Below are 18,922 nucleotides of genomic sequence, written 5' to 3'. Positions count from 1 at the left end.
GAATAATAATATTAATATGGACTCCTTATTTATCTGAAGTCTAAAATATAATTAGAATGTTACAGAGTGTTCTAAATTAATTGAGTTTTAAAAGATAAAATGATTAATTTTGTTGGCAATATATTTCTACCGGTGGGATAGTCATTATATTACAAAATCCTGGCCAACATAGAAATTTGTTCATAGGTCTATAATAATTATTATTTTTAAATAAAATTATTATTAATCTTAATAAATATAATTTTTTTATTTATAATTATTTTAGAAGTTTAATATATATGCTACGTGTAACGCTAGTTGGAGTTCGTGTCTCGTAGTGTTGGTTGTTTTAATAGTTATTTAACAAATTTATATATATAGAAGTATAACATAGTTTAAGTTAAATAATTTTAATTTTTTTGTCATGAAATAATTTTAATTTAAATTAATTTGTTAATATTTTTTTAACAATCTCTTGTGTTTCGATCGTTTTATTATTGCCTCTAATTTAAATGATAGTAGTGACGATGATATCTGTTAAAGATTTATGGGTGATAAATAGCAGTCAACTTAATATTTTATTTACTTAGTTTGTCTAAGTAGAACATACTGTCCCAGCCAGAGTATGTCTATGTAGTTTCATATTAACTGTCATGTAATAAGTATGCCCTTGCAAGAACTTCATTTATTTGTTCAAGTCTCAAGTCGCACATTGGAATGACAACAAGAATAAAGAAAAGTTAATGTCAACAAGAATTAAGGAAACTCCGCAGACATCAAGTTTAGTATGTAATATGACAGCAAGGCTTGGATTTCCTGACAGCATCATCTATAAGGAATCACTATCATTAAAGTCCATTATTTGACAGCAAGCGTTGGTGTCTCTTAGCCACTCTCATCGGAGATAAGATTTTGATTTGAATCTTCATCAAGTCAAGCCTTGTGACAAATAAAGATGTCCATAACTCAAGGATGCTGCAGAAGTTAGTTTTGTAGCACACCTGCAATAACTACGACAGAAGCTTAAAAGTTAACAAATCATGGATCGTCGATTCAAGAAGTTGTCAAGTCACCATCTATTGGGATTTGATAAGCTTAAAATAGAATATTTTTTAGGTTGTCTTTTATACAATGTAATCTTTGTTTATTAGCAATTTAGGAAAGTCATATGGGCTGCAATTTGTTAGTAGCTGCAAAGCAGAGTTTGCTTTGCATTCGTACAAGACCCATGTTGACAATGATGTTTTATTATTATTAGTCATATAGGGAAGCATCACCCATTCTATTGCTTCTGTTTAGAGAAAGCACCATTGTAACTCTTGAGAGAACCGAAGTTCAAGAAACATTTTCTTGAAGTTGAAGCAACACAACAAAATAAATAAAATAATTATTTTATGAAGTTAACTTTTGTGTTCTTCAAGCATTACATTTCATCTACTAATAAACTTTAATCTTATATTTATTATTATAATTAATATTCGAATTTATCAGTATTGCATTCAATCCATCTTGTGCAATATATTCTACGACCAACAATATCATTATGAGGTCATTTGCGTTTGTCTTGACAATGTTCCCCCACCTTCTTTGTTTTTCTGAAAATTAAAATAAATAATATGTTGGCGATATAATTATGTTGTTGGGATAGTCGTTACATAACAAAATCCTGACAAAAACAGAAGCCTTTTCATGATTTTAATAATAGTATAATAATTATTATTAAATAAAAATATTATATTATAATGATCAAATTTTGAAATTTGAAATTTGATATCTTTGCTATTCTATTAAAATAAAATTCCGTTTATTAAGAAAAGGTATACATTAGAAACAATTATAATTTGTAATCCTTAATTTTGATACAATAATCAGACCCATACTTAAAAAGGGAGTGACCGACCAGTTACTATGCCCATTTAAATTGTTAATGTAGCGATCAAATTATATGGGTTAAGTGCCATTTTTTTTGACAAATATGATTTATAACTTTACAAAATGAGTATATGTTCTAAGAAATTCGCTGGACGAAAGAAAAACTCTTAACCATTGACTTATCAACCGTGCTCACATGTTATTTTTCAATTTTTTTTCTAAATAAAAATTTAATATCTATATTTTTATTCAAAAAAAAGAAAATTTGAAAAATAATATATACAAGCATATTCTTTTTATATCTCAAATTGTGTATAAAAAGTCAAAATGACTCTTACTTTAGGACAGAGAGAATATATATTTAATTAGATATATTTTGAGGAATTTATAGTTGAAAATTGAAGTGACAAATGCTTCTCATTTTCGATCGATGGAAAATTGACACAATATTTGCCTCCACATATTATAAACTCTCTCGGCCTGTGCAAACAAATGTCGGTAAAAAAGTGTTGATATTTTGATTTTTTTTTTAATATTTGCTTATTTTGAGTTAAGATATAAAAAAATTAATATTTTTGTTGAGATTTGATAATGAAATCTGAAATAGCTTTCTACAAAATTGAAAAGCAGGTTTTCTAAAAACATGGGAGGTCAAACTTTTTCTAAAAGAGATTTCTGATTAAAAACTGATATTCGGAAAAACTGCGTTCTGATTTATCAAATAGTTTCTCATCTGTTTTGCAGTAAAAAAACTAGTATTACTATCTACAACAACAATGTTAAACAGTACATTTACCCAGAAATTTCTCCAACTTAGCATGTCAATTAAACTGCAACTATTTCAATTCAATCTCGTAAAAAGCTGATTTTAATCCAGTATTTTCTAGCTTTTCTTCAAGTTTTCAGGCTTTATTTTCTTCAAGTTTTCAGGCTTTAGAGAGAACATAAACTGCAAAAAAAAAAAGTCTGATAAAACTAAACCTAGAAAGTTTTTACTTGTAATGGATTTAAACGACAAGTAATAATTATCATAATATTAAATATAAAAAGAGTCAAAACCTAAAATTAAGCATACTGTAATTAAATTTGAAAATGCTAGCCTTGGATCTGGATCTAAATCTAAAATCTCCTAGACATAAACTGAATACAACTTCTGTAATCTGTAGTGTGTCATGACAAGATCTGCATTCTCTTTTATAACATAGTATATGATTTATATATGAGGCTCCCTAGCTACTTCATACTTGTTTTTTTTGTTATCACAACTTAAGACTCCAATCATATCATCCAATGAATTTTCTATCCGCTTCACTTTACTGGTAGATTTCTTATATACGTGCTATAGTATCTTATCTCACATATATCATCTACCTAACTAACCCGGGAATTATTTTAGCGAGATTCTGACAGATGATTGTTGAATTATGCGGATAATAAATAATAAATTTATATTTCAAATTTTTGTCCTAAATTTGCTATAAGCAGTTGAATTCTCCACAATCATATAAAACACAATACGAAAAATTATGTTGTTCCAATCGTTTGTCGGGTTTTATGACGGGATTTCTAGTGGTGAACAGTGAGCGACAAAATGATCAGAAACCAGCAAACGTTGCATGCACATGGCGGACTATGAACAATCCATAAGATCAGACACTCACAATTTGAATAGTTAAGGTACAATAAAATCAGATCCATTTAGTAATTTTTAAATAATAAATGAAAAAAGCGATCACGTGATGTCGCGTGACAAGGGGCTATGGGAAGAGAATATATATGATTTGGATTTTTGATTGCTTGACGATATGGATATAGATTTAGATTAGTATTTGTTTAAGGCTAAACCTCGTGACTTTTATGGATGCTGCAGGGTGATTAATATTAATATTATTTCCCACTTAGAATTCTCTTTAAAGTTTGTTTCGGAATCTAATCACGAGATGAGAGAAGAAGTGAATAAAAAGGGGAAGAAAAGGAAGGACTAAAAATGGTGCAGGACACAGACTTTTATATTTATATTTATTTATTTTTGTTCAATTATTTGATGTAAAAATGAAGCTGAAGACAAGAATCAAATCACCCTATTGCTTAAAGAAGTTTCTTCTAGTTTTCATAATAGAGTAACACTTTTACAAGCAAGATTGTTTATATCTGATTTTCGAGTACTCGATCAAGTCATCATTTCGATATTTCGATGTCCGAAACCGATCCAATAAATATCCGATCTGTTCGAGTCGTCGGATCATTTTTACGAAATGATGGGCTCATTAGGACATTTTCATTCGAGTGTAACAACAATGATAATATAGCACAAAATGCAATGAATGGAGAGATATGTGGCCGTTTGGGTGAGTTTAAAATAAGTGCTTTAGAAACCCTGAAACAAAAACTAGTATTTCTGACTTTTTATAAGTGTTTCTTGATTTATTACACAAACTGTATGAATAATTGCTCTTAACTTATAATCCCAAAAGATGAATTTATAAGTGTTAAACAAACACCCACAAAGACACACAATTGGTGAAAGAAATGATTGTGACACTTTACAAAACTGTTTGGTTATTTTGTTTGGGGAATGAAAGCTTCCAGCTGATGGAGTCACGTCTTGGCTGGGGGCACCACAGCATGGAAAGGATCAACTTTGCGGGGGTCCAGTACTTGTCTTATGATAATGATTTATATTTATTCTTATGGGGTGCATATAATTATCATCAATGCGTTCGAGCTGCAAGTGTAGTAACAAAAGCATAGGGCATAAACTTGACAAGTACTCAGAAAGTACGGGGGTGGTAAGGGAAAAGTGAAAACGGTGGATTGTAATTTGAAAGTGATTTTTGCAATAACATGTTTAAAATTTACTCAGTGCGTCCCATTTTATTAATTATTAAATATCTCTCAACTTTTATATAAAATAATTTTTTCATGTATATAAATATTTTATATAGCTTTATGAATTTGAAAAATAATTTTTAACATGAACATGTGCAATGTTTTTTATCAATTAACTTCTAGTGTTGTCATATATGTTATATATGAAGTTCATCTTTTAGTTCATCTTTGTAAAAATTTAATATTATGTTTATGAACAAATTTCAGTAATTAGAAAATATTATCAACTTTATGTTTGTTGTTTTGACCCCAAAAATATTAATACACATCAATATCTATATATTAGTTGAAAATGATGAGTTATAAATATATATATAATAATTATTTATTATAATAAAAACATATAAATCTCTTTTATGTAATAATAAGGGCTTTTTTTTTATAAATATCCAAGTTTAAAAGAATTTTGCAAGAAATTATGTTCCAAAAATATTTATAAAAATACGGTGGTTGTATATGCAACCATATTTGCAACTGCTACCAACAATATGTAACCATAGATGCAACTTTGAAAAAATATTGAAAATTATATTTATTTGCATAATAAATTGCAATTGATTGCAAAGACAGAAAAATGAATATCTCGCGAGACCAAATATTACAACCTAAAAAGCAACTAAAACAACAAAATAGAAATCAACTCAGGAACAACCAACTAAAATCAACTAAGAAAAAAAGAATTGGAGGTGTTTAAAGGCACCCTCAAACCCACCTAAGTTATTAAGATGAATTTCTAAAATAACACGGAGTGAGATACTAATTAGTGAATTACTCACTCACAACTACAACACTACTGAGGTGTGGTATTAAGATGAATTTCTGAAATAACACGAAGTGGGATACTAATTAGTGAATTACTCATGCTGAACTATAGCACTACTGGGGTGTGGTAACCAAGCCTGTGCAGGCCGACCAGACGACATCGTTGACGAAGAGCCCAAGTGTGTCCGGGTCGGACCCATATAGTAGTGTGGCGAGACGCCGGAATGGGGTGGCCAATCGGAAGATTACGAAGTGGAGGTCCCGCGCGTTGAAGCGAAATACGACGATGACGTTTATAATAGTTGACCCATCGAATTTCAAGCGGATAGTCCAGCAGGTGACCGGCAGTCGGCAACAGACAGGAGGTGTTCGGAGCGACTTGATTTGATTCTCGAGTGAGAGAGAGAGTAAAGTGAGAGGAGAAGAGATAAATAATAAAGAAATGAAAAGGTGAATTAGAGGAGGTGATATATTTGCAAATAATATCCAAAAGATGATATATTTACAAGATTTTAGAGAAAGGTAGTATATTTGTAAATAATATCCAAAAAGTAGTATATTTTGTAAATTTCCTAAGAGACCGTTTGGAAACGTGCATTTTTATTTCAAATGATGGAATTCAAATGACAGGATTTTAGTTGTCATTTCAAATTTTCAGATTTATATTAGTATTTGAATATCTGGATTTAAATGAAATCCAAATTCAAACTCCCAAACAAGTTATTGATCAAATTCAGAATTTCACATAAAATTCATATACTATTGATGAACCTAATGATATCAAGTACTCTCTCTGTTTCTGTCATTTCTTAACATTTCTTTTTCACTGTTCGACACGCATTTTAATGCGTCTATAAAACATAGTTCTATATCTTTTTTCTAAAATTTTCTTTGTCTGAATTAAAATTTAAACATCAAATTTATATTCTGAAAAATAAAATTTTAAAAAAATGTTATAGAATTATACTTTATAAGAGCATTAAAGTCCGTGTCACGCCCCGTCCCCAATGTTAAGAATTGAGAGGGACGGAGGGTGTATATCATTTTAGAGCAGCTCTGTACTTGTCATCATATCCCTGCATATAGTGTAAGCTCCTGAATCCATTAATTTTTCTTTGAATTATGTCTTCCCTCCCATGCTACATGTTTCTGAATTAATTATATTTTGATTAAAATTTATATTTATTATATTATTAGAAAAATATAAAATATATGACTATAAATACATTTAATATACTTTAAAATGTAACTTCTGATTTTTAAATAATAAATAAATATTTTTATTTTTCAATCAAAATTTTGTCAATTTAACTTCTACAAAATTGAAAGACGTAAGTGAGAAACATAACGAGTATTATAATCTTTGCAATTATTAAGGTAAGATTCGTATGAAATCATGAACCAACCATTCAACCTCGTTGTCTCAAAAAATATGATTATGTGCCCACATCATTTGTTTCATAACCCCACTCCCATTGTCCAAAATACTTATGTTGTGTCTGGTTGGGATGAATGAAATAAAATAGAATGAGTATAAATAAAAGAAATGAATAAAATGTAGGAGGTATAACTTTGAAAATAGTGAGTGAGGGACAAATTTTGTATGATGAGATTTGGATAGAAAATAAGTATGATAAGGAATGGAGCATTCCTTCACAAAATGGAGGGTTTGAACTCTAGTCAAGGGTGATAGGAATGGAATGTGAAGAGAATGAAATTATCATACATTCAACTAAATTATAGTTCAAATCTCATTCCATTCCTTTCATTTTCTTTCACCCCAACCAAACACAACATTTACTATTCTTCTAAATCAATTAATCTGAATAAACCTGTAAAGAATATTATGAAATATGGCAATTTTATCTTTTCACTCCGGAAATTATAACAACTTTTTTGTTTCAGGTGGCAATTAATAAACATTTATGTTGTAAATATTATTGAATTTAGACCAAAATAACAACTTGACAAATAAGAGTAATCTTTATCATCCAAGTTGCACAGGTAATCTGATAGATGCAGTATTATTAGGTACCAGTGCAAATCGCAATCTCAACTTTATATACATATAAAATTCCCCGTCAAAACACTAGCCGTGTCCGTGAACAATTAATTTATTGTTAAGTGGATGTTTCACTATTTATCCCCACATATTTGCTAATAATTTCTTAGTTTATTAAATTCTCTAACATTTTTTTACTCCCTCCATCCCAAATTAGATGAGCTAGTTGACTTTGGACACTTAACTTAAGGTGCATTGACCGTCTAGTTTCGAAATTTATTTTCTTAAATTTTTTTTGTAAACGAAAATTTCATATTTAAATTTTTATTTGCAAAAATAAAATTTTAAAAATAAATAATATAGCTATACGGCCAATGAACTTTAAATTGAGTTCCCGTAGTTAACGAGCTCATCTAATTTAGAATGAAGAGAGTAATAATTAATAGTTATTTGACCGTTCAAACCTCTTTTCAATTTGCGCTTCTCCTTTTTGTTATTTTACCGTCATGTTTAATTAATATCTGGGTGGGCTGCTGCATAAACTAAGCCGAAGAGAAAGTTTATGTTTTTCATCCATAAGCACGAGTGGGCTGAATCAATCTTGATGTAGCTATTTGTCTTTCATCATCCAAAGTATTTTCAAGTTGGTCTCTTTCGAATGTTCTTCACTAATTTCAAGGTTAATGACCTGTTTAGCTTTACCTCTTTCGGCTCTAAAGACGCCATTAATTTACTAATTAATTGACAATCCCACTCTTGATCACCATTTTTCCCCAGATGTTCCTTGCTTCTTCCAAACTTAAACATACAAAACAAGAGATAAGCTTGAGTCATCTTTTGCCACAGAACACCAATAATTAGATGTGGACTTCGACTTGTAGCTCTATAAAAATATATATACAAGCAAGACAACTTTGAATGGCTGATAGAAAATATCATTTTATTCTAGCTATATGTTTGCGGTGAAGCGTATTAGTTACTTGTTGAACACCAGGCATGTGACAAATAAAAGATTAATTTGGAAGCATCATTGGCTCACGCAGCATATTTATAGTATAATGCATTCTACAGGGTAATAACTTATTTTGTAAGAATCATAAGTTCACGTAAATAATGAGGGAAAGAATTATTAGACCATCGATACTCATACTCATCCATTATAACATTATAGTTGGGGGGAATTTGAAGTTCAAAAGAAGCATCTGCTTTGCTCAGACATTTTACATTTCAAACTATGAGTATTATTTTGAAGTATAAGGGAGGGCGAGGAAGGATTAAAACCTATGATCCTGACATGTTAAGGGAGGAGCAGATGCTTTTGCCACCAGGCAATCACAATTCCTTAAAATGCTTTAGTTGAAGTGGATTAGCTATCTTCTGCCATGATCCCATCCCAACCCTGCATTTCCTTTGTTTCCGACAGCCTGCAATGGTTCTATCAAACCCTTTCCACTGTTGCCAAGTGCTTCTCCCTGTACAGTAAGATAAAGTCAAGGTTATTCAATATGAATGAGCTATTCATTTCTGAAAATGCTCACTTTCAAGTTTCATGTTTTGTTGCCTATACACAAGAAAATGGATCTCTGGTAGTTGTCTTTAACTTCCAAAAGCAAGAAAAAATATCAAGACTGCCTTCAGAATTTGAATACAGCATAACATCATCCAATGACCAATAAAGAAAAACACAGGACATTGCACATGTTATTCAATATTAATTTCATAAATGATCATAACAACCACATCCAATCAAGTTAACTTGGCCGAGCAAAATTTATATGTCTACCCAGGGATTCAACTAACGCAAGATTCCATCCAAACAAGCAGCGAAGATGTGATCCTTAACTTTGTTTTTAATATTACAACTGCAAAAACTGCAATTTGTGTTTAAATTACCTCCTGCCAGCCCATGCTTTCGAGAATTTTTCTTGCATAACTACCAGCTCCAAATGACATGTTCAAGGATTCAGCTGCACCCACCTCGTGACTATCAAAAACAGGAGATGATGGTGCCGGATCATCAATGAAGGGTGAACTTTTTTGTCCTGGACCCACTCCAAAACCACCATGCAAGAATCTTCTCTCAGCAGCCCTATCTCTATACGTCTGCTTTGTATTAACAAGTTGCAAGGCGACGAGAGACATAAGCAAACTAAAGTTTGGAATAGTGAATCAAATATATACATCATAGGTGCAAGTATACAATACCATCATGCATATATATTTTTTTTCAGTTTTTCGCTATCTGTCCATGGTTCAATTGTCCAAAGAAATCCGCATATCAAATTTAGTCGGTTTTACCCGGCAGGCAGAAACTTTCAACTCTAGGTACGTTTTTTGTGTTAGTATCAGAGAATCAGTAAACAGAACACATAACATCCACAGACAATGCTAAAAGCAACTCATAATACATATACACTCTACAACAAAATACAATTATTATATATACTGATATGATATATTGAAAAGTAAAAACACTAAATGTTGTCAATTGAAAAACTTACCTTTGGGGCTACAGAGAGTTGCCCTTGTACTGAAGAATCCTTGCAAACAGGATCCCCTTGTATCATTTTTGATTCAGAATTTCCACCTGATTCACATGGTCTCTGAATAGGTCTTTTACTTGACAATTGAGGGTAACCCCAATCTTTCGTTGGGTTGGAAGAATCATAAATCTGCATGGATGACAAGTATGCTGCACTTGGAGTCCTCAACTTGTATACCTGACCTGTGTAGAGAAAAAAGTATGCCATTAACCAAAATTTTGAAAAATATTATCATCTCTTCTATGAAGGAGTGGAAGGATATTGGATCATATCATACTATAAGATTTAAAATGAATATTCCCCTTAAATATATTATGTACATGCATAAAGTAATGTGTTTAGGCGCGCACAGAAATACTATATGTAATTACTATTTATTTGTAATAGATTTAATACAAGGGTATAATTCTGACAAAAAAAATATAAAAAATTACAAGGGTGTAATTTTTGTAAAAGAGGAGGTATCCCAACTCTTTTTTGAGTATAAACAGCTATAATGGCCAAGTTTATTTTCCAAAATTACTTGCAATCACAATAATCAGATTTGATTCTATTTAAAATTGGTATGAAAAAAGTAGTACTAATTTCAACCGTACAGCCTTACAGATGTGAAATTTCAATTCAAGTTACAGATTCCCTATGTTCACGAGGCATGTAAAAGAATACAAAAATAAAAGAAAACTCGATTAGATCCTGCTTTGATAATCAATTCCAAACGATAATAAGAGATATGGCAAACCTGATGTAACTCGTACCAGGTCAAGATGTGCTTCGCATATGGGAGCGGTTTTCAGTAGACCACTTCCTGACGCCATTGAAGGATGAAGCTTTATGGACCTTCTCACCAATCGCCCAATAAGCCTGGCAACCTCACCATTTCCATTCCTTTTAGTTCCTCTCACCATTTTCCAGTCCCACAAGTCAACTACTGGAAAAGCTGTTGTCACCTGTTCATAAGATTCGATTACTTGACCATACTGTGCTCGCCAGTTTTCCTCATCCTGAAAAGCACCTACAATGCATACATATATTACTCGGAGATATACCATCTGGCCATCTGCAGGATTACAGGTGTATGCATGGACATAATTATTAAGATTAGAGTTTTCCTCCCAAATTTTGCTAATAAATCACCTCTAAAAAACTAATTTTGGTTCTTAGATAAAAAGAGTTCAAATGTATCTGTCCAATTGTCCCCACATGCTATATGAGGTATGGCATATATCTTTAGAATGCATAAGACATTAAGTAGATTTCTACATAAGGAGATCAGAAGAGACTTAAACAAACACTTTACAAGGACTTTTGAATAATTTCTCTTGCGGTTGCTACAAAAAAAATTAATAAAAAATTCTGTCCAGTTCTTTGCAGGCATTGAACTAAGAAAATGCAGATAAGAAAGTAAATTCAATATCAAAATTCAAAAGAATTATCATCAATACCGGGATAATTTATATATATGGAGTATTTCTTTAATAAACCTAATGTCTAACACAAACCTTCATCAATCAAATCATTTTCATTGGGGATCCATTCTCCTTCTTCTAAAGTGTAGGCATCATCAGTCATTGCACCTGCTTAAAGAAGAGATTTGACGTCTGATGAAGGCATATAACTACTTTCAAATTGGAAAAGATATATTCAGACATACCTTCAACTGAAACAGCAATATTTTCTTCAAGCATTTTGTCATCAGGAGCCGCCGTTGTGCCACATACAGCAATATTATTGGAGTAACCCGATAGATATAGTTCAATAAGAGAATCTTCTAGCCTACAACAGATTAAAAAAAATTAGGCAAGATTATTAATCAGAACAACTACAATGATTGATTCATAGGGGTGGTTAGAGATAGAAACACACCATTCAGATGGCGGAGGTGGATTCTCAGGTAGTTCATTGTCCATGCTGTCCATCGTGTCTGACAACAATAAGAGATAAAATTTAAAAAAGAAGTGAAGTAAATTGGTTAGGCATTTATCAAGCAGATGAACAGAAATAATTCTTAAGAAGGTGAATAGCTTGTACATAAAAGAACTAAGCTACAACAAAAATTTGAGAAATACACTGTGTACAGCCTTACCAGTGTTAAATTCGCCGGGATGTGGTTCCATACTAACCTTAGACTCTCTGTTTTTAGACAAAATTTGGTCAATATCCTCTGGAGATTGAGTGTGGATACCAGCTTCATCTTGAGTCTAAGATTTGACCATGTCTTACACAGCAGCAAATGACTAAATATAATATAGAATAAACAATAATAGCCCAATTATACCTGGACAGATTCTAGTAGCACATAATTTCCATCCTCAAATTTGTAATAAAGTCCATCACTAGTGCTATAGTACCAACCAGCGTTTGGATCATGATAAAATCCACTGCTGCAGTAGATCGAATGAGGACAGATGGTCACACATTATAAAAAAGATAAAATTTCTGCAAGGTAGAGTATATCTTCTTAAAAAATATAAAAAGTCGTCAGGTAGTTTTAGTTTCATGAAGTAAAAGTATTGCGTAAGCACAAAAATGATATTTAAGCGATAATAGCATATCCCCTATAAATTTAGTACGAATTACAAACCAAACATGCTTAGTAATTCTCTGTGTTAGAAATGTATTCTCCGATAAGACTTATGTTGATCACCAAGGAATGTTTGTTTCATGAGATTATAATCCATACTTCATAATCTTTTCAATATAATCCCAAAGATTATAATCTTTAAGTCATGTGATTCCTGTGGCTGTTGAGATTTGAGAATGAAGCATAAGAGTAGGAACGATTATAATCCTTTAAACTCTAATCATATGTTTGTTTTGAGGGATACTACATGGGATTGGACTGCTATCCCTTAAGTTTGCTAGTTTTATGTTTGTTTTGCATGGGATTGTAGTGAGGGGATAATATTCCTTTATAAATGGCTTGTTACCTCCTTCAACCAAGTATTAGAGGGGAGGGGTTTATAATCTCATCCCTTAATTAACAAAACAAACATGTGATCGATATTTTAAAGAAATTCAATCTTTTAACTAATATCAGATAGGTTTTTACCAAACAAACACGAGAGCAATTAAAAGAATTATAGTCCTATCCCTTACTTAATCCCATAAAACAAAAATAGACTAGGTAAATCAAGCACGAGTTAACCTACAATCTGCTATATATCAAAGACTACAGGTCACAGTAATAAAAGCAGAATACGAATGTACTTAACTTGGTACACCAAGTTTGATAAATATAGACAAAGTTACTACTTATGAAGAATTAATTTTATCAAAATTAAAATTGGAAGCAGAAAATTTCTGCAAGGTGCTGTGCTATATATATCTTTATAAATAGCTTGTTCCCTCCTTCAACCAAGTATTAGAGGGGGAGGGGTTTATAATCTCATCCAATTAATCAACAAAACAAACATGTGATCGATATTTTAAATGAATTCAATTTTTTAACTAATACCAGATAGGTTTTTACCAAACAAACACGAGAGCAAAATTTTAACAGAATTATAGTCCTATCCCTTACTTAAATAGCCTAAGTAAATCAAGCACAATTTAACCTACAATCTGCTTTATATCAAAAACTACAAGTCACAATAATAAAAGCAGAATACGAATGTACTTAACTTGCTACACCAAGTTTGATAAATATAGACAAAGTTTTACTACTCACGAACAATTAAGTTTATCAAATTTAGTAAAATTGGAAGCAGAAAATTTCTGCAAGGTGCTATATATATATATATATATATATATATATATATATATATATATATATATATATATATATATATATATATATATATATATCTTCAACCCCCCCCCCCCCCCCCCCCCCCCCCCCTCTCTCCCTCACACTGCTATAGACTTGTACAGTCAACAAAAACAGGTTATTACCCTAATTACAGACATCTTGTACTTTCAAATTTATGAACAAAAAAGCATAGACTTATTATGTACTTTGATGACATTGGAGCGATCATGGTTGTTACGTCGCTCGACTAGTCGCGACTAGTCGAGCAGTCGGTGGAGGACGGTCGACTGGCCTCCTCGACTGGCTGTTTGTAAGTATTTCGCTCGACTGGTTCACGACTGGTCGACTGGGTCGACTTGTCGACCCGACTGGTCGACCCAGTCGCCCGACTGGTTCCAGATTTGCAAAAAAAACCCAGCCCAAGGTATATATAACACATATATGTACACAGACTCACTGAGTCATATATGTATATACACACAGAATAGTTGTATGTATATATACACACAGTCAAACAATATGTATTTTGTTTCTCTGCGTACTGTTTTCTGCTGGCCAAGTATGTATTCTGCATCTCTGTCTTAGTTTACTTTGCTTCCTATAATCCTATTTGTGCAGTCAATTGTGTGTAGAAGTGTAGAATATGTAGATATATATAAAATTACTAATTTTATACTTTGTCGACTAGTGTCGACTAGTCACGACTCGACTTGCCGGACACTCCGGTCGACTCGACTCGACTTACCGACGTAACAACCATGGGAGCGATAATAGATGATGATTTTCCTATAAATGCAGAACTAGTTACAAACTGGACGTGCTTAGTCAGGCTTGGGTTGTGTTCACTTTACATGAGATGAAATGGGGAATGCAATGCATTTAGGAATGAAATGATGTGGGAATGGATCAATTGTTTGTCTAAGTTAAAATTCAATTGGAATGGAATAAAAATAATATATATTTTTATAATAATTTAAATCGCCATACATAATTTTTTTAAGTATAATATCCGGATCAAAAATCTTATTCTACAGTAGTGCTGCGGTGTTTGGAAGGAATCAACTAATCCCAAATTCCTGAATTAAATGGGATGACATTCAACGGTTCTGATGTAATAGAATGGACGGAGGAAGAGTTCATTCCATTCATGTCGCTAACCAGACAACCTAGATTCGTCATTCCACACTAAATTCATTCCATATTCCTGTAAGACCTACGGTGATCCATAGGTAAGTGCATCGAGGATATAATACCAGTACTCTATCATTTCGTATTTTCTGAGGCAAAATAAGGAGTCTGAATCGTGAGTGAGAATGAAAATCAAGAACGAGAATGAGTATCTAAGTATAACAACACACATGGGGTTTGAGGTTCAATTCCCTTTAACCGGACCTCCTCCTAAGTATAAAATCACATAGGCACAATTAAACCCCCAATCCACTAAATATCAAAAGATTCCCAAAAATACAAACATTCGATAAATAATAAAGCAGTAGGAATAGTTTCTATATCAATTCAATTAGACGAGTAAAACCCAAGCAACTTGTGTATAAGAAATACAACCTAGCATGGTAATAAAGCTGAGAATTGCAGTCCCACACGAAGGATGAACCTGCGTTATCATCTTCTGTCACTTTCTGATTATCCGCCTCTTTCATTCCCGCCATCCAACTATCTAATTGCTCCGTTTACATGCCCATTTGGTGTTATTATCTGTGGACAAGCCCAAAGAATGTTATTATCTATATAGGCTACAGGTTCTGGCCCATTTATATTGTGCTGGGCTAGGCCTCGTTTTGCTATTGACGCTATTTACATGGTCAGGCCCATTATGAATTACAAAATTCAAATCTAAGTAGCTTCTCAAACCTAGGAATGGAGCAAATTTTTTTCATAAATTTTCGGATAGACCCATTCGAATAGGATCAGGCCCGTACCCAGTCCCTTGTATAATTTGTATATTGTTTCATGTATAACTCAAGCTAAAATTTGTTGTATTTGCAGAGAGTTTTAAATTTCTCAGCAAAATGCGCCATGATTTTAGCCACAATTAAGTTGTTTCCATGTTTACGACTTCTTCTTCTTCAATTCAAATTTTAAATCTTTACGGAATCAAACTCAACATAACTGTAATTAATGGAGCATAAAGGTAACTCTTTACAAATTACGTGTCGTTTTCTCCTCTTTGTCATGGATGTTTAGTAAGTTCTTCGTGTTGTAAGTTTTTGTTTTAGTGACAAACATATCGTAAGTGTGTTCCTTTGGGTCCTCTATCGCCTTCTTCAGCATGTACTGGTGAGTTAATACCTCTTTTTTTTTTTTTTTGCTGTTTTGTATGACCCAAAGAAGTGTGTCTTTGCTCATTTTTTTCAGGACATAAGATACGTCCCACAAATAACTCATCTTTAAATGCTAATATTTATGATCCTCAAAAAACTACTCTTATTCGGGTGAAAACAGTGATCCAAACACTATTTAGATTTCTACTAGACGCACCGGTATATTCAGCCAGTTGTATTGCGCTTTATTGTTTGCTTTAGTGACACTTCAGAATGCTAAACAAACTACCTCTATTTATTATGTAGGTTTATGCATACCAACACCGTTACATGATGTTTCTTCAGAAAATCAAAACAAAAACTCCAGTTTCAAACGACGTGCTTTAATAGCAGAAGTTATGCTACTCTAGTTACAACACTAGGTACTCATCATCATAATATTGTCATTATTTTCTAATGCATTTCGACTCGAGCAATACCTTAATATTATGTCTGCCCTAAAACAAAGGTTTCTATGACTACGTGATTGTAAGTTTTTATCGGCATAACAATATAAGCTCCAGATTATAAGTAGTTACTTTGAATCCATCCAACCATATTCTTGGCCGTGATTTTCAGAATTCAGCTCAATCATCACATATGTTAAAAAAATTAAGACTCATTCCTGTGATTACTCTCAATATCATAATTCTTATACAATTGCATGTGTGAAGGACTTTTTTTATTTTATACATTTACAGTTGCCTAATGTTTATTCTTGTAACACTAGAAGATATATTTATTTTTATCTATAGCAGGACACTCCACAAAGTTGTAATAAGCGGAACCACATATGTGCACCTTCTTTATCTACTATTGCAGTTGTATTACTTCTTAATTCAGTTATCAGGGGAGCTAGTAGCTGGAACAGTTGCACCCCTTTAATATAGTAATTGTGTACTTTACTTGTTATTATTTTATATCATTATGTAGTAAGGTTATTGTGGATTTTTAATTCGGATTTATTGATTGTGGATTTGTTATTTAAGTCAAGTAAAATTGAAAGACCTGGAATCCTGTCATTTCATATATACACAAAATCTTACTATTCACACGTAGACGCAATCACCTTACTCTTCTAAAGAATCATATTGTTAGAAGCCTAGCGAGATATCAGAGGTTTATAAAATACAAGTTTTATTTCACCCTAATTTTACGCCCTCCAATTATTTTTACTTTTTAATCATGTGCTAAATATAACTCCTTCCAATGTTTTATATTTAAAACACACTTATAATTTTACTTTTTTGATTTATATTTAGAACAAGCTGTAACATTTCTTACAACATTATGTTTATGGGCCTGCTAACATCAACGGCTAAAGTACAGGCATGGTAAATTTTATTCTAAAACCAGAGTTCTAACAGTGCCTCTATATGCAGGTCCTGATGGCAATGTTATTTCCACAACATAGCCAAGGCCTAAAAAAAATATAATTCACTTTTCCACCATTACAAGAAACACACAAAATGACAATCACTTCAGGTCTCACATAATTAAAGGGGCAGTACAAAGAGCAGCTACCTGGGGATGTATAATTGTAGCTGAGAACCTTATTAATGCTGAATGAATTGTACACATCACAACTCAAAAGAGATGATCATATACTAAACAATAGGGCAGCTCCTGAACAGCAATGTTTGGTCCATTCCGTTTAATTGCATGAAACTAACAAGTCTAATTTAGTAAGGTCTCTGTTTTTAGAAAAAACCGCACCTACATATGTAATTCAACAAGTAACAGTGCATACTCAAAGGAATAATCTGAGATTTCTGATAAAACTTTTTGCTATCAGTATTTTCAGTTTTTTTTGTTGTTCATTTCTGTCAAAGTTCAGTTCTCCTGATATGTAATTTTTTACCAAATACAGGATTAACTAGGAAAAATATCATGACTACTCTATGTAGTCCATTTAGCACTGATAAGATTAGAATGTCAATAACACAAACACTAGACCCAAACATTAAATTCTTTCCAACGCAGGTAGCATCAAATTGATTCCAACAGGCACACAAACACAATTAGTGGGTGTTTGTTTAAGACTTATAAGTCCAACTTCTGGATTATAAGTTATGAGCACTTATTTGTACCGTTTGTGTAATAAGTCAAGAAGCACTTATAAAAAGCCAGAAATGTTAGCTTTTGTTTCAGGGCTTCTACTTATTTCCCAAACACTTTAATCACTTATAAGTCTTATCTTACTTCTAACTTCTACTCCTTTAAGCTCACCCAAACGGCCCCTTAACTATAGTATAGCACCAAGCAATATATCAAACACCTAAGCTGCAGTAACAAATTAAGTAAATGCAGTGACAAAATTAAGCACCCAGCAAAGGCTTTTGACTCAAAATTAATTACCTAACAACCAGCCCCAAACACCAAGCGCGCAATAAATCAAACACCGAGCAATAACTCAAAACGGAATAGAGAGACGAGCGAGACGGAAAAAGAGGCCGGGGAAAATGAAGAAAGTGAGAGGAGACTGGAGAGGGGAAGTTGAGATCGATACCTGAGATGATACCCAGCGAGAAGAAGTCGGAGATTGGGTCTCGGACGCGAGGGAGGCAAAGTCTGGGTATTACTCTTGATATGTTTGCACGAAGTGTTGAATTTAGGAGATAACTGCTGCTTAGTGCCTGTTTGGGGTTGTGGTTCCAAACCACAACAGCAGCTTTTTCTCAAACCGCTGTAAAAAAGTGTTTGGTAAAATCTGAAAGAGCTTTTTCTAACCACAATTTTTGTCCAAAAGCAGCGGCTGGTGTACCCCTGCTTTTCACAAAAGCAGCTGTTGCGCGCAGTTGTTACAGAC

The 18,922-nt window shown here is 32.5% G+C and overlaps 1 protein-coding gene across 4 annotated transcripts; it reads right to left on the bottom strand.

Annotated features, from left to right (window-relative positions):
• Positions 1 to 8,618: 8,618 nt before the first annotated feature.
• LOC108223863 (uncharacterized) lies at positions 8,619 to 18,922 on the bottom strand. 4 transcript variants are annotated; one of them, XM_017398312.2, is made up of 11 exons: positions 18,623 to 18,781; positions 15,359 to 15,508; positions 12,323 to 12,428; positions 12,131 to 12,245; positions 11,911 to 11,968; positions 11,699 to 11,820; positions 11,547 to 11,621; positions 10,787 to 11,059; positions 10,006 to 10,229; positions 9,398 to 9,607; positions 8,619 to 8,976 (listed from the first exon to the last, which is right to left on the bottom strand). In XM_017398312.2, exons 2-11 carry the CDS (start codon positions 15,460 to 15,462, stop codon positions 8,875 to 8,877), a joined length of 1,389 nt encoding a protein of 462 aa, XP_017253801.1. In that variant the 5' UTR covers positions 15,463 to 15,508; positions 18,623 to 18,781; the 3' UTR covers positions 8,619 to 8,874. The 4 variants fall into 4 exon arrangements, with proteins under 4 accessions (XP_017253801.1, XP_017253802.1, XP_063950199.1 ...); XM_017398313.2 differs by having other exon boundaries at positions 12,323 to 12,425; XM_064094129.1 differs by lacking the exon at positions 15,359 to 15,508 and having other exon boundaries at positions 18,623 to 18,922.

The sequence above is a fragment of the Daucus carota genome, chromosome 5 (genome assembly GCF_001625215.2).
Source record: "Daucus carota subsp. sativus chromosome 5, DH1 v3.0, whole genome shotgun sequence".
Taxonomy (NCBI): Eukaryota; Viridiplantae; Streptophyta; class Magnoliopsida; order Apiales; family Apiaceae; genus Daucus; species Daucus carota.
Note: the sequence above shows the minus strand (reverse complement) of the source record. Positions and strands in the feature narration are given on the sequence as shown.

Excerpts from the sequence above, each read along its gene's own strand:
- LOC108223863 (XM_017398312.2), bottom strand. The coding sequence starts at position 15,462 with ATGGCGGGAATGAAAGAGGCGGATAATCAGAAAGTGACAGAAGATGAT. Across the intron at positions 12,429-15,358 it reads CAGCTTTATTACCATGCTAG|CAGTGGATTTTATCATGATC; the intron begins GTTGTATTTCTT and ends GATCTACTGCAG. Across the intron at positions 12,246-12,322 it reads TGCTACTAGAATCTGTCCAG|ACTCAAGATGAAGCTGGTAT; the intron begins GTATAATTGGGC and ends GTCAAATCTTAG.